This window comes from Hibiscus syriacus, unplaced genomic scaffold, assembly GCF_006381635.1.
Source record: "Hibiscus syriacus cultivar Baekdansim isolate YM2019G1 unplaced genomic scaffold, ASM638163v2 tig00110065_pilon, whole genome shotgun sequence".
Lineage (NCBI taxonomy): Eukaryota > Viridiplantae > Streptophyta > Magnoliopsida > Malvales > Malvaceae > Hibiscus > Hibiscus syriacus.
The window spans coordinates 827091-854697 of NW_024062585.1; the positions used below are offsets into that span (position 1 = coordinate 827091).

The 27607-nt window shown below is 36.1% G+C and overlaps 1 protein-coding gene across 1 annotated transcript; it reads right to left on the reverse strand.

The window, feature by feature from the left end:
* Positions 1-642: 642 nt before the first annotated feature.
* Positions 643-2652, reverse strand: LOC120214501 (heavy metal-associated isoprenylated plant protein 6-like). The gene is made up of 6 exons (XM_039212389.1): positions 2550-2652; positions 2290-2443; positions 1832-2049; positions 1644-1722; positions 1360-1532; positions 643-1218 (listed from the first exon to the last, which is right to left on the reverse strand). Exons 1-6 carry the CDS (start codon positions 2556-2558, stop codon positions 886-888), a joined length of 966 nt encoding a protein of 321 aa, XP_039068320.1. The 5' UTR covers positions 2559-2652; the 3' UTR covers positions 643-885.
* Positions 2653-27607: the final 24955 nt, after the last annotated feature.

Below are 27607 nucleotides of genomic sequence, written 5' to 3' on the forward strand. Positions count from 1 at the left end.
CTAATATCGATTTACTTCTCTTTTATAAAGTCAAGTATATTTAATTAATTCAACTAATCTTTTCATCGTTGAATTGCTTTTTCTAAAAAAAAATATTTCTATAAAATTACATTTAATGCACGAGTCTAATTAAATTTTAAATTTAATCTATTTTATATGAAAAATACATTCGATGGAAACCGAATGAATTTTTATAATAATAAGGTGAAGAAAAATAATTATTCGAATAATATATACCAAATATTATTTGCCCGAACAGAGTAATTGTTACAGTAAAAATTCAACCTAGTTGTTGCATCAAATATATTAATTGTTAAGGGATAGAGTGCCCCTCCTTAGGTCTTAGGTCCTACCTTTGAAGATTGAAACCTCCCACTCAAGCCCTTCTTCACAAACAAAACCTAACCACTCATTTTTCTTTATTCTAAAATTTACATATAAATATTTAAATGAGTTTATCATGTAGTATTTTTTTAATTAATCGTTAATATTTAATCTATTCATCAAATAATTCAAATTAAATTTTACAAAAACTTATAATAAAGACGATCATTCTGATCTAATTTATAATTTATTTTTGAATAATTGAAGATATAAAATATTTTTGAAATATAAAATATTTTAAAAAAATAAGAGGAAAACCATGAAAAATTTTATTTTCATTAATTGAGAACCAACAAAAGAAGCAACCAACGACCATCCCTACACCAACCAGCTCCTAGCCAAGCCGGCCGGTTCTTCCCTATAAGGTCTACTCTATTAATTACCGTTTATATGGTTCACTTTTTGAGCTATCTATTTACTTTTATATCCCTAGAAAGTTATATTCTTTACATTTTGGCCTTTTTATTTTTTGGATTTTAATTATGATCAGAGATTTAGATCTCACATAACGGAACAGGCGTTGGGATTTTCGTCACTGAACATCTGAGGTGCATGTAGGGGATGACGTGGATCCATCATATACCCTTGATCGGTATGCCCTGGATGAGGATGCAGATACCCTTGATTCGCGTATCCGTAATCCTGATGATGATGATTCCGATACTCTTCGATCGCATAACTCGGACCAGCGTACGCGTTTCCGTCCGACCAGTACATTGGCTGGTTAGGATAGCCGTATCCATGGTACTCCATCTTGCTCACCTCCATTTTCGCTTCACCACCGCCGTCACCTTCTTTCTTCTCTCCGCCGTCTTCTTTTTTCTCCCCTCCTTCCTTTTTCTCTCCGTCGCCTCCTTCCTTCTTCTCGCCTGCTTCCACTGCTTCTTTTGCTTTCTCTTTCTTCTCGCCTGCTTCCACTGCTTCTTTTGCTGTCTCTTTCTTCTCGCCGGCTTCCACTGCTTCTTTTGCTTTCTCTTTCTTCTCACCGGCATCGTCTTTTTTCTCACCGGTGTCGTCTTTCTTAGGAGGAACCACTTCTACATTTCGTCTTAACTTTTGCTTGAGGTAAGGGACCAGGTCTTTCACGTCCATTGTGCCTTTCACGGTTACCAAATCTTTAGCTCCATCGACGTCCACCGATTGAACTCCTGTTTCAATTTTTTTTTTTAAATCATGATTGCCTTTTGTTTAATTAAACAAGATTTCATTATCTTACCTCATTAATTTAATATTTAATTAATCACGATTAATTAACTTACCATCAACCTTCAAGATGATTTTGCGAATTTTATGAATGCATCCATCGCAATGTGTTCTGATCTTCAACACCGCCGTACTCTGTAAATAAATAAACAAAAGTTAACCAAAATTAAAATTTCCTCATATAATTCGCGTGTCTAACTGACATACGCACGTTAGAACAGTTTTTTGTTGTGGCTAAAATTACCTCTTTAGGTGGCTTTTTTTCTTCTTTTTTCTCTTCAGGTTTCTTCTCCGCTTCGGGCTTTTTATCGCCGGCGGCGGCATCTTTTTTAGGTTGAGGAGAAATAAGGTCGACTTTCTTCTTGGTTTTCTCAGCCAATCTCTCTCTGATTTTGGCGGGATCAATTTTGCCAATCACCGTCAGTTTGTTGGCTCCATAATCCGTCTTCACATCTTCCACACCTTTCACCGACAACAACGACGATCCGCGTTAGGTAATTTTCGGTTAGATTTCCAATTACATCAATGTTCCAAATTACTTTTTTTTCTTTTATTCTAATTAAGGTTGAAAAGATAGCACCGACATCCAATTCTATCCAATTTCCGGATCAAAATATGGTGAAGAATCCACAAGGAGTAGCTAAAAGGAATTTCCTCCAAATTTTGAAACATAATTATGGTTTTTTAACTTTGATTAACTACCTTCACAATGCTTAATCGAACGTTTGATCTTCTTGGCACAGCCTTCACAATGCATATCAATCTTGTAAACGGCGGTGACGTTGCCGTCATCTTTCTTAGCGCCGACATTGGCGGCGGGCTTCTTCTCGGCTTCAGGTTTGGCTCCTTCCTTTTGCTGGTAAAAACAAATGACAAAGCAATGTTAAGCAAAACGAGAAACCAAAATCTTTGAAGGATTGAAAGGGGGAAAAACATAGAATGCCCAAGAGCTAGTAACTAACCTCACCCATGGGTTGACTGAAATTCTATTGGTTTAACTGGGAGAATGAGAGTGTTAGTAAAGACTAAAGAGCTGGTAGAAGGGGAGAACTGCAGGCAAAGAAGCTCTAATATATAGACAAGAGAGGCGGTTTATGGGCTATGTATGATAATGTTGTATGTTATGTATGGTGGCCCAGGAAATGTATCATGATGATGGGTTTGGCATATAAGTAATGAAGTCATCGAGGGTGGGGTAAGCCGCTTTTTGACTGCATCCTGAATGTTTATCTCAATGACGAAATTACCCTTATCAATGGGGTTAATTACATGATTGTTCACTTGTGTTTGAATTTTGTCCACTTTTACACACTAATTTCAAAAAATATAATATATTATCACTTTTATTATTATTTAGTTAAGATGTGGTTGTCATGAGTTAACCATCGTTAATAGATAACGGATTAAATGACGTGGTATTTTAGTATAATCACATATTTGGTCTATGTTATTTACATATTCTCTCAATTTAGTCATACTTTTAATAAATTAAAATAAAATTAATCTCTCAATCAAATGATAGTATGTGTAATTGGTACCACATGTCGTGCTACATATCACCGTTCAATTTGAAGACTAACTTAATTGAAAAATATTTTATGTTTATTTTAATTTAAAAATATACATTAAATTCATAATATTTTATATATTTTTATATTAAGTTAGTCCTCCAACCAAATAGTGAAACGTGGCACGACATATGGTACCAATGACACGTGACATTATTCAATTGAAAGATTAAATTTATTTTAATTTATTAAAAATTGGGTTAAATTGAGAGAATGTGTAAATAATATGAAGCAAATATGTGATTATATTAAAACACCACGTCACATAATACGATAATTGTTAACGGTAGTTAATCTGTGGTGACTAAATCTTAATTAAATAAAAACGAAAGTAATTGTATCTTAATTTAATAAAACGAAAGTGGTCGTACATTATTTTTTTTTTTTGAAACCAACGAGGAAAAACGGACAAAACACAAACATAAATGATAGATCATGTTATTAACCCAAAATATCATATTTAAGCTATTTTATTCGGATAGTTTTGGGATTTCACTATACATCTCACATGTGTGACGGAGACCGGAAAGGTTGGTGAGTTTGAAATTTAGGGGAAGAACGTTTTAATAGGCCGTAATTGAAGTGAATCCACGTGAATATATTTAAGTGGTTCAATATTATTTTAATTTATAAATAAAATGAGATTTGAAATATATAAACATAGTGTCCCAACCGTCTTTCGGGTAGGCTCAAAATTGGGCTTCGACTTAAAATAAAAGTGTTAGAGCCGTCACCGATCATTTAAAAATAATATTTAGGCTGATCGGATACCATATTATCTTATCTGCGTTTTACCAGAAATATGTCGCGTTCGGGAGTCGGTTACAGTCAAGGAAGGATTAACACCCTTGTAATGCCCTTTCGGTACCAATTAATTTATCGGTTATCTAAATTGCGAAAATTAAAAATTTAAATTAAAATTAAAAAACCCGATTCAAATTACTTACCTTTGATTGGTTAAAGTTGTCCCTAAAAAGTCAAGATAAATATTAAGTGGTAAAATATATAAATATAAAATAAATAAATAAAGATAAAAACGAAATAAAAAAGAAAAAAAAAGTTGAATTTTGCAAGTAAAAAAATCTCAAGAAAATAAATATTAATAAAGTATAAAAAATCGAAAAATAAATAAATACATGAACAAATCAAAATCAAAAGGATCAAATTGAATTAAATTGGAATTCAATGACTAAAATTAATGCTAAAAAATGAACTGCAAGAGAAAAACACAAAAATAGGGGTTAATTCGTAAAATATAAAAAAATAAACAAGGATTAAATTGATTAAATTGAAAATTCGAAGGCAAAATTGAAAAATGTGACCAAAATTCGTAAAATATTTTTAAAAACTATATATTATATATATTTTCAAATATTTTCAAAAACTATATACTATATATATTTTCAAAATCGTTTTCAAAACTATATAATATATGTTTTTCAAAAACCGTTTTCAAACTATATAATAAGTATTTTTTAAAAAAACTGATTTTTTAAAAACTATATTATTATATATTATTAAAATGAGTGTCTACACATTGTATGTTAAAAGTAGGATAAACTATATATTTACTCATTTAATATTTTGTGGTTTCATTTTGGCCACACAATTTATTTTTGCAAAATCACACTCAAAAGAAAATAAGTATAATTGTTGACTTGACATTATCTTATGATGATATGTTAATATCTCCGTTAAGTTTTTAATGACAAATGATCAAAATAAAATAAAATATAAATTTAGATATAATTTTAAAAAAATAATTAAATAACCAAAATAGAATCGTAAAAGTAATCGAATAACTAAATATGCAGTTTACCCTAAAAGAAGTAAGTGAAACCACAGTAATTAAGATCGGGGAGCGGATTTTTCAAAGAAAATTATTTGTAAACCGTTTATTAATGAACCTAAATAGCGTTTTTATTACAATACTCTAGAAGTTTTAAAGTTGTGCTAGAATATTTCACTTGAATGTTTGACGATAAGTGTTGGGTTATAATGGTGTGATCCATGAGTGTCGCATGTAGGTTTTGTTGTTTCTACTTAAGGTGGGAAATCCCTTTCAGGGTTCAATTTTGTTTACTTTTATTTACATATTTTTCTTAAGAGAAATCTTGATTCATGAGGCTCGGATGGACCTAGGTAGGCTCGGATAGACTAGGTAAGGTGGGTGAGAGCAGTCGTCCACATAAAAAATTTAAAATATATAATAATTTATCACCTAACTTAAAATTTTTTAAATTATTATATATTTTAAATTTTTTATATATAATTTTTTAAAATATATTTTCGTCATATTAAAATTTTTTAAATTCAAATTTATCTCCTAATTTAAAATTCTACGTACGTATATGATGGGCTGATGTTTGGACTTTTCTTGATGAATAAGGCTGCACTGGACTTTTCTTGATGAATAAGGCTGCACGACTCACATTTCGGCTTCCATTTATTACTTTCAATCTATTCTTTTTCTTCCCTTGTTTGCGTATGGATGGAGATTTTTCATATAAATAATGTGCAAATTGCAAACATAAATTAGTAAATGAATCAAAAACTCAAAAAAAAAAATATTTACTCGTGTTATACCGGCCCATAATAATGCTAAAATTAAAATGGTAAAGTATACAAATGGTATCTCAATTATAGGTACTGCTTTATTATATTTCTTAATTATTAAAAGTTACAAAATGGTCATCGGACTATAGAATGTTGCTTTGTTGAGTCTCTCGACTATCAAAAGTTATAAAATGATCATCTGATTATTCATTATGTTTTAAACTCGTCTTTTTTCGTTTTAAAATTTGTGGTTGTCTAAGTTGCACGTTAACATGATGATTGGGATATGATAGACGTTTGAGATTCTGAGATCATATTTTATCATTTCAGAGCCAGCAAGTTAACGCTCAGCTCAAAATACCGTCAATATTTGAACGAAAAAAGATGAGTTAAGAACATAATGACTTTTGGTAGTCGAGGGACACAACAAAGCAACACTCTATATTCAGAAGATCATTTTATAACTTTTAATAGTCGTGAGACTTAATAAAGTAGTATCTTATGGTCGGGAGACTATTAGTATACTTTACCCAAATTAAAAATAATATTTTTTTTAAATTTAATGATCTTCGGTTGGATAACAATAATTTTAAAAAAAGTTTAATATTATTTTAAATTTAAAATAATCATTTTGATCCAATATGAACAGATATATTTTTAAGTATATATTTTATCATATTTATGGAAATGGTAGTGCGTATATATACACTTTACAATTTCTTTCTTTTCCACATTTCATTTTATTGTTGAATGTTGTTGTCTCCCTCCTAAAACTCTTTTATCGTCACTTCGTTTTCATTCTTATTCTCCTCTCTATTTTCGATTTTATGTTTTTTTTCTAAAATTTTGACAACCCAAAACTTATATCCATCGTGCAGGATCATCCAATCTCTGAACTTTGTCTATCTTCCCTTAAAAGTTGCCTTCAAACACAACCAAATTATATTCATTTTGGTCCTAGTAATTCAATTGTTAATTAACTTGAAATCAAGTTAGTTTGCATTTCTTACGTCAGTGTGAGGTTAATTTCACTTCGATTACTTCTTCGCTTATAAATTTTTAATATGTAACACGTCAAATTCAATCCAAGTATTTAATGGGTTCACGAGTGTCACGTTCGGTCCACTAAAACGACTTATCAAGTTATCATTTTAAAACTTTAAATTCGTTGATTTAAATCAAATGATGATGAAAACATAAATACAGTTATAAAATAGTTTATACAAAATCAAAGTTTTAAAGTTTAAATAGTATGAAGTATAAATCAAGAGTTTACCAACTGTCTCAAAGGCAGAGTCTAGAGAGCATTTGCTCTTCGATTGTAGTTTTGCAAAAGGTCTATGGGGTGCCATTCTTGCTTTATGTGGTATATTCCGTAGGGTCAGTAGTTGGTATGGGGAATTGGCTTGGGTGACCTACTGTCTCAAAGGTAAATCTCTCATTGTGAGAGTGTTTAAACTTGTTTAGGCAGGTCATGTTTACTGCATTTGGAAGGAGCGAAACAACAGGTTATATGGGGGTAAAGCAAGGTCGGTGGATGTTGTATTACAGGATATCAAGGAAGTTGTTCGGATTCGGATGGAGAGGAAGACTGTCAACAGAGCTGACCCGAGAAATGTTGCCCTCTGTGTAAACTGGGGTATATCTTAAGCTGAGAGTTTCTGTCCTTTGTTTTTACCTGTTGTGTTGGTTATTTAGCATACGTTGGCTGCTCAGGCTTTGTATTTTTTTGTTTATTGTATGCTGTAATTTGTAGCAGGTCTCCTGCTTTCTTAGGTAATGAAATGGAATTATCCACACACAAAAAAAAATCAAGAGTTTACGTACTGAAATCAAATTAATAAGAGTCCTACCACAAGCATGTCACTACAGAGAATAAGGTTTATACTCTGAATCAAGTAATGTTGAAATTCCTCTGAATATGTTGAATGTCTTGATTCTCACACAGAAACCAACGACCTACACACAAAAATTAATTTCAGACAATGAATTTTACTAAAGTGATACAAGAAGTTGTATACAGCACGGACGTCATTAAGGTGATATAACATCACCTAATATGGCAGTTTATATACGAGCGTCGTCAAAGCGAATATTCTATCAGTGTAGTCGTTTGAATGCTCCTTATGGCCACTAAGATCTGTCACCAAAAATTTCCACTGAAGGCAAGACAAACAACCATCTCCATTTCACATAAAGAAATGGTTTTTATCACTCACTACTACAGCAAAACAGAGTAATAGCGGCGTTTTTTAATCCTATAGCGGCGTTTTTTAATCATATAGCGGAGTTTTTAAGTGCTGCTAAAAACACTTGCGGCGATAGGAAAAATGCCGCTAGAAGTGCCGGTGAAAGCAGCGCTCTAAAGTTCACGACACTTGAGAACAAAAAATGCCGCAAAAGGTCGATATCTATAGCGGCATTTTCGGAACAAACGCCGCAAAAGTTCGATATCTAATGCGGCCTTTTCGAAATAAACGCCGCAAAAGGTCGACATCTATTGCGGCGTTTTCGGAATAAATACCGCAAAAGGTCAGATCTATAGCGACGTTTTTTATACAAACGCCGCTAATTACCTTTTTTAGCTAAGATTAATTGATTTTGCATATTTCATTTATGCTCTACATCACCTAAATTTAATATCATGTAGCTTTATCTAATTAACAACAACCATACATTTTAATTAAGACACAAGTTATGCAGAAAAATACTTAACAACAAAATAAATTAAAGTTTGTAAACATAATATTAAAATTAAATGTATTGTAGTTTGACATTGTTCTCTAGAATTTAGTCTAGGTTCTTTCACTTTCAATTAAAAAAAATATTGTTCACTAGAATTTAGTCTTCATTGCTCCTTCGTGGGGAAATGCCGCAAAAAAAAAAACAGTTTTCCTTGTTTGATGAAGTATCATTAAGTTTTTCTTCCGTGTAAACTGTATACGGAGAAGCTCTTCATCCATTTCACCAAATAAATCCCCTAACTCCGGTTCACCAAGAAGACTCCTTGCACGCTTCAATGCTTCACTTGAAACAGATAACGACCTTCCACCTACGGTATGAAACTTCATTGGATGTGGCTTGGGAACTGAATCAAACATTAAAAAAATTAAAATAAAAGAGAGAATCGTTTACTTGGAGTAACAGTAGAGGCAATGTCGTCTTTATCGAGGATAGATAATGCTTTTGCAATTGAAGATTCTTTCAACACCACAGATTTCCCCAATTCAGTTCTAAACATCGGGTATTTATCCACTCCTCTATCATCGTTCTCAATAAGCTTCGAACATCCTGCATGCGTACGATCTATGAAATTTGTGAGTACAAAATAAAAATATAGCAGCAGACAGATTCAGAGATTATTACCTTGAAGTAGGAGATCGGCCATGGAAGGGTACGGAGCAATAGGAGTTCCTTTCAGGTCATCATCGAGTTTCGATGGCAAGAACGGACCGAAAGCCTCCCAATGATAATTTGATCCGTCATCAGAGCAAATACGCCACGTGTACATTTCGACGATAATTTCTCTTACTCTATCTTTTTTGTAAACTAGTTCGAGTGTCCTTAATCTATTATATGAGAACTAGTACACGTGACTTCCTAAGGAGCAAATAGCATAATAAAACTTTCACATGAACGCATAGTATATGAAGTATGAACCAAGAAACAATTCTTGCATAAATGGGTTAAAGACTATTGAGCCCAACACATGATACAGCTAGTTCCTAACTCTTGCTTATCAGCCCAACACATGATACAGAAAATTGAAATAAATGAGACCTTCAATTGGTCTAATTTATAAAGTTGACAATTTCCTTCTTTATCTCGTGTACACTTACTCCAACTCTGAAAATAACATCTTTATAAAGCTTCCTTACCGTGCTTGAAAGCTCCCATAAATTTTTAAAATTAGAAGGAAAGAATTCAAATATAGAAGATGTATTAATACAAAGATTAACTTCCTTTTGTACCTACAAGATAGATATGATCATGAATAAAACTGGTATCGAATAGCCCCATAAATGTGAAGTGTTGCTAGTCGTCTGGTATCAAATTTCCAATCCTTAATGACCTTTCTTCTCTTATCCTACAACTACTGATACCTAAAGTCAGTACCAAGCTGCTTTAAGGCAGGTACTATTCAATCCAAGATATTGTCCTGCTCCTAGCAATGACATCAGTGATTTAACAGAAATATTTACCACTTAAAGCTCTTACATCTCTTGGATGAACTACAGACGCAGTGCATTCTATCAGCAAAATAAATTTTAAAGTAATCGAGCATTTATCTGTAAAATATAAGGAAATTCAGAATGTACCCGAATTAGACCAGAACAATAAAAGAACGTAAATAAAGAAATTCATCAAGCATTCACAACATAAAGTATTTTGTATTGCAGAGTCAAGAACCAGGAATACAAGAGCAGTTATCAAATTATTTCTTGTTTTAAAGCACCTGCTAAAATTAAGGTGAGGAAGGAAAAAACATAAAAAGGGCTAGAAATTTGATCCCCTTTTCTAAAATTAAGGTGATGAAGGAAATGGCACTTACATCAGTAAAATCAGAAGAACGGCATGGGCAGCCCATTGTTAGCCAACCGATCTCGTTCCTAATGACAGAACCGTCTAGCAAGGCTCCACAGATCGCCCCTTTGCACGACCGACAGGTTAACTACCCCGTCAAGAAAAATTGCCCAACACAAAAAAGAGTCATTTCCATACTAAAAAACTAAACACCCAAGCCCAAACAAAAATCAGGTGCCTCTTAAATTTATTGAAACATTCTTTGTTTACTAGATCTTCATTGAAAGATAAATCGTAGTTTACACGATTCTTTCGACGGAACAATGTAGATTCAATAGAAATTTTAAACATACACAGAGAAGGATCCATCGACATGATCAATCACACAAAAAAATCCTAAAAGGAATTACTGAAATAAAAAAATTGAAAAAAAATAGAACGAAAAAACAGAAATGAAAGAGGGGAATGAGAAGAATGGTGATACCTGGGTTGAATGTAAGGGGAAGATGGATCGAACAATGGAGGTCGAAGGATTAAAGGATGAGAGAGTTGGATGCGAAGAGATAAAAGGGAGCGGAGATGTATTTCAATGCCCAAACTGAATCTATGAAATTAGGGTTTTGTTTCGATATGTTAAAGTAGTGTTCAGTAGCAGCGTTTTTCTACGTAAACGCCACTAGGTTATATGACAATTTCGACGTTTGGTATTAAAACGCTACTAAAGTACGCTTCTATAGTAGCGTTTGTAAACATAAACGCCACTAAAGTACGAGTCTATAGCGGCATTTGGTATTAAAACCCCACTAAAGTACGATTCTATAGCGGTGTTTGTATAAAAACGCCACAAAAGCTTGTCTATAGCGGCGTTTGTGTAAAAATGCCACGAAAGTCTGAGTCTATAGCGACGTTTGTTTACAATTGCCACTATAGTACGAGTATATAGCGGCGTTTGTATAAAAAAACGCCACTAAAATACTAGTTTATAGCGGCGTTTGTATACAAACGCCACGAAAGTCTGAGTCTATAGCGGCTTTTGTATACAATTGCCACTAAAGTAAGAGTGTTTTGTGGTGTTTGTCCAAAAACGCCGCTACATGTAAAAAATTACCGGCGTTTTCTATAAAAACGCCACTAAAATACTAGTTTATAGCAGCGTTTGTATACAAAAGCCATGAAAATCTAAGTCTATAGCGGCGTTTGTATACAATTGCCACTAAAGTAAGAGTGATTTGCGGCGTTTGTCCAAAAACTCCGCTACATGTAAAAAATTATTGGCGTTTGTTTTAAAATGCCGCAACATCCGCCGCTAAAAACCATTTTTGCTGTAGTGATTAGAGGTCCCAGGTTCGAACACCGATGATTATATGGTATTTGAACGTTTATTATCAAATGGTTGAGAGCCTTTAGAACATATATACTACCACTTGTAATCACACCTATTTAGGTTCAAATAGGATATTAGAATTGAACTATTTAATCATAAGGATATTTTAGTCTTTTAGGACCTTATCTTAAACTTATAAGTCATTTTAGGAGAGTTGGATTAGGCCCGTAAACGAATTGAATGAACACGAAAAAGGTTATGGTCATGTTCGTTCGTTTCACTTTAACCGAACAAACAAACGAACACGAACAACTAAATGAAAAAAAAAATCATTCATTAAGAAATTTAGGTTGTTTGTGTTTGTTCATGTCCGTTCATTTAAATGATAAACATAAACGAACATAAACGAACGAACATAAAATTAATTGAGTTTATATTTGAGAAGAGTTTTTTTATTTTAAAAAAAAATTAGGATTTTATATTTCCTTTAATTGATTTGAGAGCTTTTTATTTGGGTTTAAAATGAATTGAGTTTAAAAATATTAATGGGTTTAAGGTTAAAATTTATTAAGTCTTTATATTTCAAACGAGTCTGGAGAACATAAACGAACGAACATAAATGAACATAAATGGACAAACATAAATGAACGAATTATAGAACGATCACAAATGTAAATGAACGAACGAGCATTTTGTTCGTATTTGTTCATTTAATTAAACAAACATAAACTAACTTTTCACCGAATGGTTCGTTGAACGTTCGGTTTGTTTACATGCCTAATTTGGATAACTCAAAAGAATCCAATTGAATCATTTGTATTGAGTTAACCTTTTTTTAGAACGGATTGAGTTAACCCTAAACATGCCAAATGAGGCCAAATCAACTCTAGAGTTTGGAGAGACTGTCAATTTTGAAACTTGTCCTAGAGTTTTAAAACTCTACTAGAGTTTCAAAACTTTTATCCATAAATTCTCAATATCACATGCTTTAATCCTGGTTTCGATACTCAATCCTTAAATTTTAATACTTGTTGGAAAAATCATTTAATAAAAGCTTGGAGACACTCCAAACTAACCCTAAACTTGATTTAAGACCCTTCAAACTCACCATACACAGCCATCAAATAGGTATAATATACATGCTAAACTATCATAAACAAAACAAACACTGTATCAGATCAAGAAATATTTTTCGAGTGACATACATATGTTAACATTATAAAAATTTTAAATAGGGTTCGTATAAATAAAATTTTAGAATTGGCACCGTCAATAAAATAAGTAACTAATCAAATAAAACTCAGATTTTAGGATATGCACGAAAAATTTCAGAGTGAACACCATTAATAAAATAAGTATTTGATAAAAAAAATCGAATTACAGGATGGTAAGTTGTTGCTTCCCCACTGATATTAAGTAACTAAGCAATTACATTACTCTTATTCACCAACATTTCAAAGTTAGGTGTGTATTACCTCAGATTTTAAGTAAGAAGAAGCATCACGTTGTAGCTCTAATGCCTTTTCCTTTTATTTAGCTTTAAATGGATCTCCAACCTCTCTTGCTATCTTTAATGCTAGAATGTAAAAATAAACTTAGAGATGTAAATGAAAATAAGGAATATATTAAAAAAAGTTATTCCTTTCATAAATTCTAAACAAAACTGAATTCGTCCAAACTATCATTTTTGGCATTCTTGAACTCATCTTAAAGTTCATGAAGAAAGGAAGAAGATGCTTGCCTTCAATGACATGAATGATGGAAATAGAGTAAGAAAAATAGGTGCTTGGAAAGTAAAGTTTTTAGCTTTTATGAGAGAAGAATACGAAGGAATGGAAGAGATAGAAATGGGAAGAGACAATATAAACAAGAAAGTCGAAGAGAGGAGTACTAAGCTAAAATAAATAATAAATGTCTTTTATAAACCCACGTGCAAATAAAATAAAATAAACTACCCATTTAGTACCTAAACTATTAGTTTTAGTCAGTTTTAGTACCTAAACTTTTATTTTTTTTCAAAACCATACCTAACGTTTAATTTGTTTCATTTTAATACCCCCGTTGTTAAAAACTTAACGGACGAGTTGACGGAAGACCAATCCAAACAGTGGACCACAAGAGAATGACGAGTCAACCAACATAGTCCAATTTCAGGGCAATTGGATGGTTGACGACAGAGATCGAATGATGAAGAAGTCAAAGAGTTCATCGTCAATTTAGGGAGATTGAGGCATTTTCTAGAGAAGCGGAGGCCAGAGTCACGTTCGGAGATTGGAAAGGCGTGGGCTGGAAAGTTTGGGCTTCATCGGCTGACAGAAGCAACAACCGACCATTGTAAAAGCGGCGAGCTCATTCCTTAAGCTTTCAATAGTGGGATACTATTGTTGGAAATGTAGACTGTAAAATGAGGCGTTAGCATTGACAGGACAAATAAAATATATAATCGAATGAATCGAACAACTAAAATTGTGTCGTGGTGAAAACCACTGCCTTAGAAACAAATTCATCCGATGTGTGTAATCGCTACTTCATGCGGATTGTCCCTCGAGGTTAACACAGTCACTCCTGGATCTTGTACACCTAAAACTGGAGTGGATTGCCGATGATATTGCTCTAACGATGGCAGAGAAAGGAAACACAAAATGCTTTAGATTGAGAGGATATGAGAGATTTGAGAGTGAGTTGAGAAGCTTACAAAGCCTCTCTATTTATAGGCTTAGCTTCAGGGATAAAAATGTCCAATGAAAATCATATATAAATATGATTTAATTTCGAATTTAAACTTTGTTTGAGAACTGTTACAATTCACAGATAAATCAGACCTCAAAATAGTCCAAATTCGAGCATTTGTTCTCAGCTGTTTGTAACTCGTATAATTACTTCTATAACTTATCTAATTATACTTATAATTGGTCCAATAATTAGTTGTTAATTCCTTTTGAACATATATGTAAAATAGTCCAGATACATCTAACGTTACACATGTTTAATTTCAGAAACTAATTGTTTTGATTTTAATTTTTAGACAGCCAATTAATCAGTTGTTACTCTCTGAAAATATAAAACGAACAGACCATTGAGTTGCCTATAAATATCAGAGTATTATTCTTTCACATTCTTTACTTGCTCATAAACTCTTGCGAATTTTCTCCAAAACGATAGTATCCACGCGGACGTGTCTAAGACACATATTGCCACAAGCCTCGACCAAGGCCAAGACCACGAGCCGAGACAAACAGACGGCGACGCGTAATATTGCCCCTTGTTCTCTATCACTCAACAAGGGAGGGAATAATGAACATTATAAATACCCAAGCCAGTGGTATTTCCCACTCAATGTGGGGTAGTGTTTTTACACATTACAAACATTCCCCCACTAATGTAAAAGAATTCTTCTAAAACTCGAAATATAACCATCTTAGAAGAGCAACAACGAAATTAGTTGCTTAAGCACTAGTGAACGTATCTTGAACAAGTACATAGTGATGATGAGCAATCATTTTCTTATATAAGTGAAACTAGTCTTGAACTTTCTAAGATAGGGTAAACTCATAACACACAACTAACCCCTTCATTCACCGAAGTCCTCGATGTATAAGATATATATACACAAGTGTATATTTGGCCATCTTACCTTAGGATTTTAGTAAGTGTACTAGAAAAATAGCCTAATGTTTTTCATAGAAGGTGGCTAATCTTTCTCACTTACGTAGGTTATTTCATCAGGTTTATCTAAACATAAACCACCCTAAAATCGAGCTATGAAATAATTAAAAGCATTTTACAACAGTTCAACCTCTCAAAGGTTATGGTGATTTTCTTCAAGTTCATTATAAATGAACCACCCAAACTCTGGGATAAGAAATCATTAAGAATAAATATTCAATCTCATTAATAGGTGAATTCAATATGTCCTTCTCACTAGGACCATCCAAATTTTGGATTTGAATTCATTAAGAGTTTTCATAAAAACCCAACATTTCAAGCTGTAAGTTCATCTTGTCATTCTCAATTAGAACTAGCCCCTGGGTTATGAACTTATTAAGAATCAAAGCTGGTAAATTCATCAAGTCTTTCTCACTAAAACAACCCAATGACTGGGCTATGAATTTATGAAGAGCAATCAAGCTCATCCTGTGCATGTACATTATTCATCATAGGTATGTAAATATACACTATGAGTCTTTCCATGGTTTAGTTTGACAACATTGAACTTATTTAACTAAGTTGGGTATCCACCATGAATTCCTTAACCAATGGGCTTTAAACATATCCCCTTCGGCAAATCTAAGACCAGTTTCCAGCTTAACCCTTTGGTAAGGGGATCTGTTAGGTTCCTTTTTCAATTTCTCAAACTCTAAATAGAGTAATCCATTTCTTATTAAGTGTCTAATAGATTCATGTCTTACGCTAATATACCTCTTCTTACCATTGTAAGCTTGGTTTTTAGCCATACTAATAACAGCTTGTGAATCACACAGTAATGACGCTGGAGGAGTCAGTCTTCCCCATAACTGAATTTCTGCTAATAAGTTCTGAGCCACTCGACTTCTTGCCTAGCTAAGTCAAAAGCTATAAACTCTGACCCATAATGGAACGAGCAATATATGTTTGCTTCGTAGATTTCCATGAGATCGTTGCTCCACCTAAAGTAAAAATAAACCTACTCGTAGAGCATACCTCATCATTATCAAAAACACAGTTGGCATTACAATACCCTTTTAAAACCGGATAATAGCCAACAAACTCAAGTTTTCAATCCATCTTACCCTTAAGATACTTAAATAAGCGTCGAAAAGTAACCCAATGTTCACCACTTGGGTTGTGAGTATATCTACTGAATCTACTCACTGCGTAGGCAATATCAGGCTGAGTATAGTTTATTAAGAACAATAGTTCCAATTATTTTAACATATTCTGTTTGGAAAACGCTACTTCCTTTATTTTTAAAGATATGTATGCTAGGGTAATAAGGAGTTCGAACGGGGATGAGATCCAAATTGTTGAATTTCTTTAACATATCAATATAATTTGTTTGACTTAAAGAAAATCAATTTTCTATTTTGGTAATTTTGACTCTTAAGATTACATCGACTTCTCCCAGGTCAATCATCTCAAATTTAGTAGACAATAAACTCTTTGTTTTGTTAATGGACTCAATGTTAGTACTAAAAATCAACATGTCATCAACATATAAGTTTATGATGATGCAATCAATAACAAAAATCCTTGAATACATGCATGCATCAGAATCATTCACAAAAAAAACCAAAACTAAGAATAGTTTTGTAAAATTTCTCATAACACTATTTAGGAGCTTGCTTGAGGTCGTAAGTGACTTTTTAAGTCTATACACTTTGCCTTTCATACCAGATGCCTTAAAACCAAGAGGTTGCTCTATATAGATCTCTTCATCTAGATCTTCATTCAGAAATACAATCTTCGCATCCATTTGATGTACTTACAACTTGTGAATAAAGGCTAGTGCAAATAATACACGGATCGTTGAGATTTTTGTTACGGGAGATTAAGTATCGAAGAAGTCTAAACTGAATTTTTGAGTAAACCCTTTAATAACTATCTTTGCCTTGTACCTCTGGATAGAACCATCTAGTCTGAGTTTCTTTCAAAAAGACCCATTTGTGTATGATAATTTTAAATCCTCTAGGAAATTCAACCAGTTCCCAAGTATGATTAGACATTATCGATTCTAGTTCATCATTGATAGCATTTTTCTAGAAACTAACACCAATCGATCTTATAACTTCCTTATAAGTCTTAGGATCCTCATGTAACAGAAAAATTTAAGTTATAGAATTGGATAATAAATTTAAATCATTTATCTCAAAAATAAAGGAAGTTATAAAGTCTGGTCCAAAAGATGTTTCTCTTCTTTATCTTTTACTTCTTCTAGGCTTAAATTCAATCTCTTGAGAAGACCTAGCAGGTACACTAGAAGAAGTGAATGGTAATTTTTTTATTTGTTTTTCCTCATTTAATCTAGGTTTCTTTAGTGGAAAATTATTTTCAAAGAAAACATCATCCCTAGATTCACAAATAGAGAAGTATTGTAAACACATGAACATGTATGCGACATTGTTTGCAGCATACCCTATAAACATTGCATCAACAGTTTTTGGTCCGATGGTAGACTTCTTAAAATCTGGCAAGCCCACTTTAACCAGATACCCTCACACTTTCAGGTATTGTAGATTTATAGCATAGTCTTTCCACAATTTGTATGGAGTATAATCCAATTTCTTGTGAGGTACTCGGTTCAAAATATAACTTGCCAATAGAATGGCTTCCCCACATGTTGTCAGACAATCCAAAACTTATCAACAATGATTTCATCATCTCTTTTAAAGTTATATTTTTTCTTTCGGCTACACCATTCTGTTGAGAAAAATAAGGAGCAGAAGTTTCATGAATTATGTCATTCTTCTCACACACCCCTTCTAAGAAGTTTGATTCCTATTCACCAATTCTATCGGATCTAACCTATTTAATTCTCCTAGCTAAGTGATTCTTAACTTCTTCCTTATAAATAAGAAAGAAGTTCTCAGTTTCACCTTTAGTTCTTAGGAGATATACTTTTGTGTATCTTGAATAATCATCCACAAAAATGATGTAGTAGTGTTTTATTCCTTTACTTTCGGTGTTTTTAAAGTATGCTAGATAAGTATGTAGAAGTTCCAACAGTTTAGTTTTCCTCTTAAAACAGTCTTATAGCGAGGTTTAACATGCTTGGCTTCTACATAAATTTCACATTTGTTAAAGCTAGTTATGTATAATTTATAATTTAGGCAGAATATTCATATTTATTAGTTTCTTTAACATGTCATAATCTAGCATGCCACATATCAACAATTTCAATAGTGTAAGCAGAAGTGGTAGCTTTATTCTCATTAAGTTGAGTTTCTATGACAAATAAACCCCCATTTAAAAATCATTTCCCAACATAATCATTATTTCGGGAAAGTACAAGTTTATATGCCTCAAAAACTAACTTAATGTTTGTCATATTCAAAAGTCTACCACTTATTAAATTTCTACACATGTTAGGTACATACAAAACATTATTTAAGGCTAAAGTTTTACCGAAAGTCAGCTTGAGTAAAACCTTGCCTTTGCCTACCACATCAAAGCTGCTAGAGTTTCTCATGTATACACATTCACATTCACCTTCATCCCCATCCTCAAACTCAGTGAAAAACTCTCTCATTGCACAAAAATGTATGGAAGCGCCTGTGTCCACGACCCACTCAACATTGCTCTCCACCAAATTCACCTCTGAAACCACCGTTGCGATAACATTATCAGTATTGCTCTCCGTAACGTTCAGTTGTGGTTTATTCTCATTCTGGCAGTCGAAACGATGTTGGCACTCGTAAGCTTTGTGGCCAACTTGACCGCACACATAACACTTGATGGATTTTTCTTCAGCTTTGGGCTTCTATGGTTTTTTGAAGTATTTTCCCTTCTGGGATTTTGTTTTCTTATTCTGATTCCCCTTTTTCGCAGTCCTTTTATACTTAGACCCTGAGGCAGCACTAGATTCAACCAAGTTATCTTTAAAAGATAAATTACCGATAGAGTTAGTACCCCTATCCTTTAACCGATTAGCCTCCTCTATTTTTCATGTGCCCCACCAGCTCCGCAAGTAAAATGTCCCTCTTTTTATGTTTGAGGGAGTTGCGATAATCGGACCAGGACTTGGGCAGATTTTCAATCAGAATGTTAGCTTGTAACACTTCACACATTTTTATTCCTTCAACCAGGATGTCAGAGACCAAATTTTTGTAATCATGGACTTGATCCATAATCGGCTTGTCATCGATCATTTGGAATCTCAGCCACTTGATCCATAAACGACGTACTTTTTGATGCCCACATCATCAACATCATACTTTTTCTAGAGCGTATCCCATATGACCTTGATGCTTCTTTCTTTGAGGATCATGTCGAAGAGCGTGTTCAACATGTGGTTTAGGATATAGCCTAATACGGTCCTGTTATCTTTTTTGTACTTCTCGACAGTAGCGACGATAGCAACAACATCAAAAATAATAACGGAATTAGGCGGGGTCTCATCACCAACAACAACAGTAGCAGTTGGAGTAGTAACTGGAGTAGGTCGTGGTGGCTTCATTAGCACGCCAATCCTCTGGGACCACCTTCGGTAATTTGAGGCATTAGCACTAACAGGACAAATAAAATATATAATCGAATGAATCGAACAACTGAAACCATGTTGTGGTGAAAACCACTGCCTTAGAAACAAATTCACCCCAATGTGTGTAATCGCTACTTCAGGCAGATTGTCCTATGAGGTTAACATGGTTACTCATGGATTTCGTACACCCGAAACCGAAGTGGACTACTGGTGGTACTGCTCTTCTGATGGTAGAGAAAGGAAACACAAAATGCTTTAGGTTGAGAGTATATGAGAGAGTTGAGAGTGAGTTAAGAAGCTTACAAAACCTCTCTATTTATAGGCTTAGCTTTAAGGACAAAAATGTCCAACGAGAATAAGATATAAATCTGATTTAATTTCGAATTTAACTTTGTCTGAAAACTGTTGCAATTCACATACAAATATGGCCTCAAAATAGTCTAGATTCGAGCATTCATTTTCAACCATTTGTAACTCATACAATTACTTCTGTAACTCATGTAATTATACATGTAACTGGTCCAATAATCAGCCATTAATTCTCTTTGAACAGAGATGTAAAATAGTCTAGATACATCCAACGTTACACAGGTTTAATTTCATAAACTTACTATTTCGATTTTAATATTTAGACAGCCAATTAATCAATTGTTTCTCTCTGAAAATAAAAAAAAATCATTGAGCAGCCTATAAATATCAGAGAATTATTTTTTTCATATTCTTTACTTACTCAGAAAACTCTTGCGAATTTTCTCTAAAAGATAGTATCCGCGTGAACATGTCACGTGCCATGAGCTGAGCCGAGACGGAGGCGGTGGCGCATGAGATTGCCCCTCGTTCTCTATCACTCAACAAGGGAGGGAAGAATGAACATTATAAATACCCAAGCCAGTGATATTTCCCCCTCAATGTGGGATAGTGTTTTTACGCATTACCAACTACTATATTGAAACAAAAACTAAATTAAAAGTTTAATTACTAAAATGAACCAAAATTGATAATTTAAGTATTAAATATGTAATTTACCCAATAAAATATACCGGTTCATGTTCAATGTTTTTCTTGAATAGGGTAATTAGTATTGTTAACCCTAATGAGCTAAAGTTCAAAACCTTATGTTTTACTCGTAAATGAGCTTATCTTCTTATCCTAAATGACCACTAGAGACTGCAGGTGAACATTTATTGTAAAATAGTTAAGAGTGTTTAAAATAAATACTACTATTTGTACATACTTTAGATTAGTAAAAAAAATTGGTATAACAAATCTAAAACATTTACTAGTTGAGTTTATTGGGAATTAGATCAACACACAAATATTAATTTTAAATTCTTTTTATAATTACTGGTACCTAATTTATTAATCGATTAATCTAAATCATTCGAATGTCATGATTTAAACCTCTAATCTTACTAAAATGATCTAGTGCATCGTCCACTAGATCAAGTAATTATTGGTATTGATTTTTTTATTTTTTATTTGGTAACAAGAAGCCTCAACAATTAGTGGCGGTAACTTCTCCTCATCTCTGTTTGGTCAGAGTTGAGGATACTATGGGATTCAACTGGAGGGTTCGGAAGCACAAAGTGCCCCAGAGGTTAACGTCTGCCAAGTTTGGCAATGCAATCAGCTAATTTATTAGCTTCTGGAGGTATCAGTTTAACCGTGATCATCCACTCACGGCTAAGGTAATGTCTAAGTCTTCTCATGATCGAAAGCTCATGCGGGGAGGACGGAGATCCGAGACATCTCACCGCTTCACTGTTGTCGAGTTCCACCGTAATCTGATTAAGTCCGAGGGCCACGCTAACTCGAGTCCATCCAGGACTCCCCACAGCTCCGCTTGGAGAACTAGGCAGTGACCAATATTCCTATAGAACCCCGAGATCCAGTCGCCATTGTTATTACGGATAGCTCCACCACACACCGCTTCCTTCGTTACAGGATCCATAGCTCCATATGTGTTTAGCGTAAAGCTATTCATATCGGGAGGTTGTCAGGGTATTGATTTCAAATTTTGAATCATTACATAACCTACAATGATTTATAAAATTATACAGTATTAATATTTAAAATATTTAATATAAATTTAATCAAATACTTTTAATTGAAAATAATTTATATTAAATATTTAATACATTAATAATTTATAATTTTTATTTAAAATTTATTAATTTTAATTTTTTAAAATAATATGTTATTGACACGGGGCTAGAGTGTAGGCTAGCTGGTCCGTGCGGCCCTTAGTCGCTTTGCTCGGTTGCTGGGCGCTAAGGCAGCCTTCAAGCTTAAGCTTGGTTGCTTAAGTTGTTGTGAACGTAAGAAAAAGAATATGGACGGAAATAAGAGGGGGACGAGAGTATTTGGCTTGGAAGCCGGGTTAGTCTTATTTCCAATAGAAAAGAATGAATGAGTACAATGGGGTGGGGAGGCCCCTTTTTATAGCGAGAATCCCCTACAAGCTTGATGGCTAAGTCTACTTCTACTCTAACTAAAAGTACTTCCCTACTTAAGTTAAAACTCTAAAGGATGTGTCCTACTTGAACAAGGATTGCGGCTTAGTCCTTTTTCTTTGAGGGGGTCGGATTTAGCTTGGGGAGGGCCCGAATCAGGTGGTGTTCGGCCTTATCCCATTCTGCCACGGGCTTGGCATGTTTTGTGGCGATCTTGGTTTGTGGCTTGATGCGTTTGGGCTTCGGAGTGCCTTGGTGTGTGTCAATGCGGGCTGGATGATGTTGGACTCGACTTCAAGGTTGCGGTCCGTGACATTCTCCCCCACTAGTTCTAGCGACGCCCTCGTCGCTTGGCTTGCGTGGAATTGTTCGATCTTGTTCTTGAATTGCCATAGGGCTTCGGCGGGTTCCCAACTCCCTTCGCTTTTGGGGAGCCCTTTCCATTGAACTAGGTATTCGTGCCTTGGTTTGTGTCCCACTCGGTGAACTGCTCTTTCAGCATGGATTACTTCCACTTCCCTTTCGTAAGATGCTTTTATTCCAACGGGAGCTCGACGAGAGATGCTTCGGTCGGGATCATCCTTATCCGGATGGAATGGCTTGAGTAGGCTCACGTGTAACACGGAGTGAGCTCTGATGGTTTTTGGCAAGTCTAACCTATAGGCCATGGTGCCTATTCGTTTTAGGATCTTAAAGGGTCCTTCATATCTTCGCACCAACCCTTTATGTCTATCTTGGTTGCGCAAGATGTTTGTGAGTTTGGCAAGGACTAGGTCACCCTCTTGGAAGTTTACGTCCCTACGATTTTTGTCTGCCCACTTCTTGGTACGTTTCCCTGCTTTATGCAGACAGGCTCGGGCTAACTCGTAGCTTTCTTGCCATTCCTTGGTAAACTGATAAGCGGATGGGTTGGGTCCTTGGTACCCAACTATAACCGTGTTGGGTGTGAGCGGTTGTTGTCCATTTACAATCTCGAACGGGCTTCGATTGGTTGCTTCGCTCTTTTGCAAGTTGTAAGAAAATTGTGCCACGTCCAGAAGCTTTGGCCAGTCGCTTTGGGTAGCACTTACGTAGTGCCTAAGATAAATTTCTAAAAGTCCATTGACTCTTTCAGTCTGCCCGTCGGTTTGTGGGTGGACTGTAGTTGAAAAGTTTAGGCTTGTCCCCATCAGTTTGAATAACTCGGTCCAGAATCTGCCCGTGAATCGGGTATCTCGATCGCTGATGATCGTTTTGGGAACACCCCAGTATTTCACCACATGTTTGAGGAACAAGCGAGATGCTTCCTTGGCTGGGCATACTTTAGATGCGGGTATGAAAGTCCCATACTTGGAGAATCTATCAACTAACACCATGATACTTGATAGTCCCTCTGAGTGTGGGAGTCCAATGATGAAGTCCATCGAGATGCTTTCCCATGGTCGCTCGGGAATGGGTAAAGGTTGTAGTAACCCTGCTGGTTTCTTTAGTTCTATTTTATCTTGTTGGCACACAAGACATGTTTTCACGTAGGCCTCGACGTCCTCTTTCATGTGCGGCCAGTAATAATGTTCGTTTAGCAAGGCCATTGTTCGATGGGTCCCTGGATGTCCTGCCCACTGGGAATCGTGGCATTCCATAAGGAGCTCCTTGCGTAGCTTTCCGTACTTGGGCACGTAGATGCGGTGCCCATGGGTATATAGTAGATCTCTCTCAAGCCAGAATCTTCTAGATTTGCCTTCTTTGGCATATTCGATTAGAGATTTGGCTTCATGATCTTGCGATAGCCCTTCCTTTATGTGTTCTAGCACTTGTCCTTTTGGTGAGCTAATGACTTCGATGTTGTACTTTCGACTTAAGGCATCGGCTACACAATTTACTTTACCGGACTTGTGTTCCATGGAGAAATCAAATTCGGCAAGGAATTCTTACCAACGAGCTTGTTTGGGGGACAATTTCTTTTGGGTCAGGAAGTAGGTATTTGCGATGTTGTCGGTGAACACTACAAATTTTGATCCGAGTATGTAGTGCCTCCATAGCCGTAAGCAATGGATTACAGCAGTCATCTCTTTTTCATGGACTAAGTATCTCCTTTCAGTCTGGTTGAGTTTTCGGCTTTCATAGGCAGTTGGGTGTCCATCTTGCATGAGGACTCCCCCGATGGCAACATCGGATGCGTCGGTGTGAACCTCGAAAGGTTTGTTGTAGTTTGGCAGACACAACACTGGCTCGCTCGATAGAAGGAGTTTGATCTTGTCAAAGGCCTCTTGGCATGTTTGATCCCAAGCCCAAGGCTTTTCTTTCTTAAGTAATTCGGTTAATGGTGTGGCGATCCTGGAGTAGTCTTTGACAAATCTTCGATAGTAATTGGCCAATCCTAGAAAGGATCTTAGTTCGGTTACCTTGGTTGGTGGCTCCCAATTTTCGATGACTCGGATTTTTTTTTATCCATTTGGATCGTGCCCCCTCCTATGATGTGGCCTAGGAAGGGGACTTTCTTTTGGGCAAACGAGCACTTCTCTTCTTTGACATATAGCTCATTTTCTCGTAGGACTTGGAACACTTGCCTCAGGTGCTGGATATGTTCATCCAATGTCTTGCTATATATCACGATGTCATCTAAGTAGACCACAACAAATTGATCGAGAAAAGGTTGTAAAACCTTATTCATGAGGGTACAAAAAGTTGATGGGGCGTTTGTAAGGCCAAAGGGCATCACGAGGAATTCGTAGGAGCCGTAACGTGTGACACATGCTGTCTTTGGCTCGTCTCCTTCGGCAATTCTAACTTGGTAGTATCCTGATCTCAGATCTAGCTTGGTGAACCACCTTGCATCGCCAAGTTGATCAAATAGGTCTGCGATGAGGGGGATTGGATACTTGTTTTTCACGGTGAGCTTGTTTAAGGCTCGATAGTCTATGCATATTCGTAAGGTCCCATCATGTTTCTTTTGAAACAATACGGGTGCTCCATAGGGTGCCTGGGAGGATGTAACCTGCATCGAGGAGTTCCTTTAATTGTCTACGCAACTCTTCTAATTCTGGTGGAGCCATTCGATATGGAGCTTTGGCGGGCGGTTTTGTATTTGGCAAAAGTTTTATCTTATGATCCACCTCCCTTTTTGGGGGCAATGCCTTGGGAAGTTTGAGAGGCATTATGTCTTCGAATTCGGCTAATAGTTGTCCTACTTCTCGTGGGACATCTTCGGTTGTAATTTGTGTCTCGCTTATTAGTGATGCCAAAAATGTCGGCTCTTTCTTGTGCATAACTCTGGAGAATTGTATTGCGGATAAGATCTTGGCTCCAACTCTGGGTCCTCGATTAATTGGAACAATGCATTGATGCTTTGGGTCCAAGATACATAGACAGTCGGCAAAGGGGACCGGGAAGGCATTGATCTTGTCGAGAAAACTTAACCCGAATACCACATCGAAATCGTCGAGGGGGATCACTTTGATGACTTCTTTTCCAGTCCAGCTTCCGATGTTGAGTTCAACTCCTTTGGAGATTCCTGTGATTGGAACCTCTTCGGCATTTACAGTTTTGATGTAGCCACTCGTCTTTTCTATGTGAAGGGCAAGCTTACTCGCGACTTGGTTGGACATAAATAGTTCTGAGGCGCCGGTGTCCACAAGGGCACTTAGTTTCTGCCCCTTTATGGAGATGTCCACGAACATGAGTCCCTTTTTCTTTCGACCCTTCTTGACTTCCATGATACTGATAATGGATCCAAGTTTAAGAGTCTCGGCTTCTTCTTCTTCCTCATCGGATCCATCGATGGCAGAAAGTTGATTCTTTTGGGGGCATTCTCTAGCCAAGTGTCCCAGCCCCTTGCAATTGTAGCATTGGATGGGTTGTTTTTCCCGTTTTTCCCCTTGTTGGGTTTTGTTGTTCGATGGCTTTCCAGGACCACTTGGTTCTTTGTCCGATTTACCTTTGAATGGTTTCTCCTTGTCTCCACCTTTGGCTTTGTATTTTGATTTAGAGGAGTCATGCTTTTGGACCCCAAGTTCTATGAGTGACTCGGCGGTGGATAAAGCTTTGGCGAGATCCTTGACTCCTCGACGTTCTAGTTCGTTCTTCGCCCATGGTTTTAGCCCATCCATGAAGGTGAAGAATCCGTCCTCTTCGCTTAAACTTGGGACTTGAAGACTTAACTCGACAAATTGTCGAACGTGCTCTTTCAGTGAGCTATCATGTCTAAGACGCCTTAGTTTTGATCGTGCCTCGTTCTCGGCATGGTGGGGATAGAATTGCTCTTTAAATTCAATTTGGAACTCCGCCCAAGTTCCTATGGTGGTGTCGTCTCGCTTCATCTCGGCACACTTGCGTCGCCACCATAAGAGTGCTAGATCCGTGAGGTAAACAGCAGCAATGTTTACCTTTTCAGTATCATTCTCGATACCCATGGCTCAGAAGTATTGATCCATGTCCCACATGAAGTTCTCCACGTCTTTAGCCGATCTGGTCCCCTTGAATTTCTCTGGCTTAGGGACTTCGGCTCGGCCCTTGGGGGTGCTGGTCATCATGTTGCCAGCCACGACAGCCTTGCACAAGGCCACCTCGGTCTTGAGTTGCTCAATCTCCTTCTTGAGATCTTCGACTTCGGTCCCTGAACCTCTATCATTGAGTTCTTCGACCTCTTGTCTTAGAGCAAGTATTTGGGCCTCAACAACATCCTCTTGTTGAGAACTCTTTGAGTCAAATCCATTGAGTGCCGCTTGCATATCTTCCTGGATATGTTCCAAGGCTTCAAGCTTCTCGAGATCTAGTGACCCCAGCTTCTCAAGATCGATGGATTCTAACCGATCCAAAACCTCCTTGGTCTCTCTCGCAGAGTCCTCAAGTCTGGTGATCTTGCCTTGGAGCGATGCGAGCAAGTCTTTTGACGTTCCTCGCTTCCTCTCTGGGTTGCGAACCTCGACGCCTTCAGGTGCTGCTGGTTCATCGCTTTGAGTAGCCATCTCGTCTGGTTACGAGCCTAGCTTTGATACCACTTGATACGGGGCTAGAGTATAGGCTAGCTGGTCCGTGCGGCCCTTAGTCGCTTTGCTCGGTTGCTGGGCGCTAAGGCAGCCTTCAAGCTTAAGCTTGGTTGCTTAAGTTGTTGTGAACGTAAGAAAAAGAATATGGACGGAAATAAGAGGGGGACGAGAGTATTTGGCTTGGAAGTCGGGTTAGTCTTATTTCCAATAGAAAAGAATGAATGAGTACAATGGGGTGGGGAGGCCCCTTTTTATAGCGAGAATCCCCTACAAGCTTGATGGCTAAGTCTACTTCTACTCTAACTAAAAGTACTTCCCTACTTAAGTTAAAACTCTAAAGGATGTGTCCTACTTGAACAAAGATTGTGGCTTAGTCCCTTTTCTTAGAGGGGGCCAGATTTAGCTTGGGGAGGGCCCCGAATCAGGTGTTGTTCGGCCTTATCCCATTCTGCCAC

What these genes read in the sequence shown, in the direction of transcription:
- LOC120214501 (XM_039212389.1), bottom strand. An exon ending in TTCGATTAAGCATTGTGAAG is followed by an intron (nt 2,050 to 2,289) that starts GTAGTTAATCAA and finishes TGTCGGTGAAAG; the next exon opens with GTGTGGAAGATGTGAAGACG. An exon ending in ACGATGCCGGTGAGAAGAAA is followed by an intron (nt 1,219 to 1,359) that starts GAGAAAGCAAAA and finishes GGAGAGAAAAAG; the next exon opens with GAAGGAGGGGAGAAAAAAGA.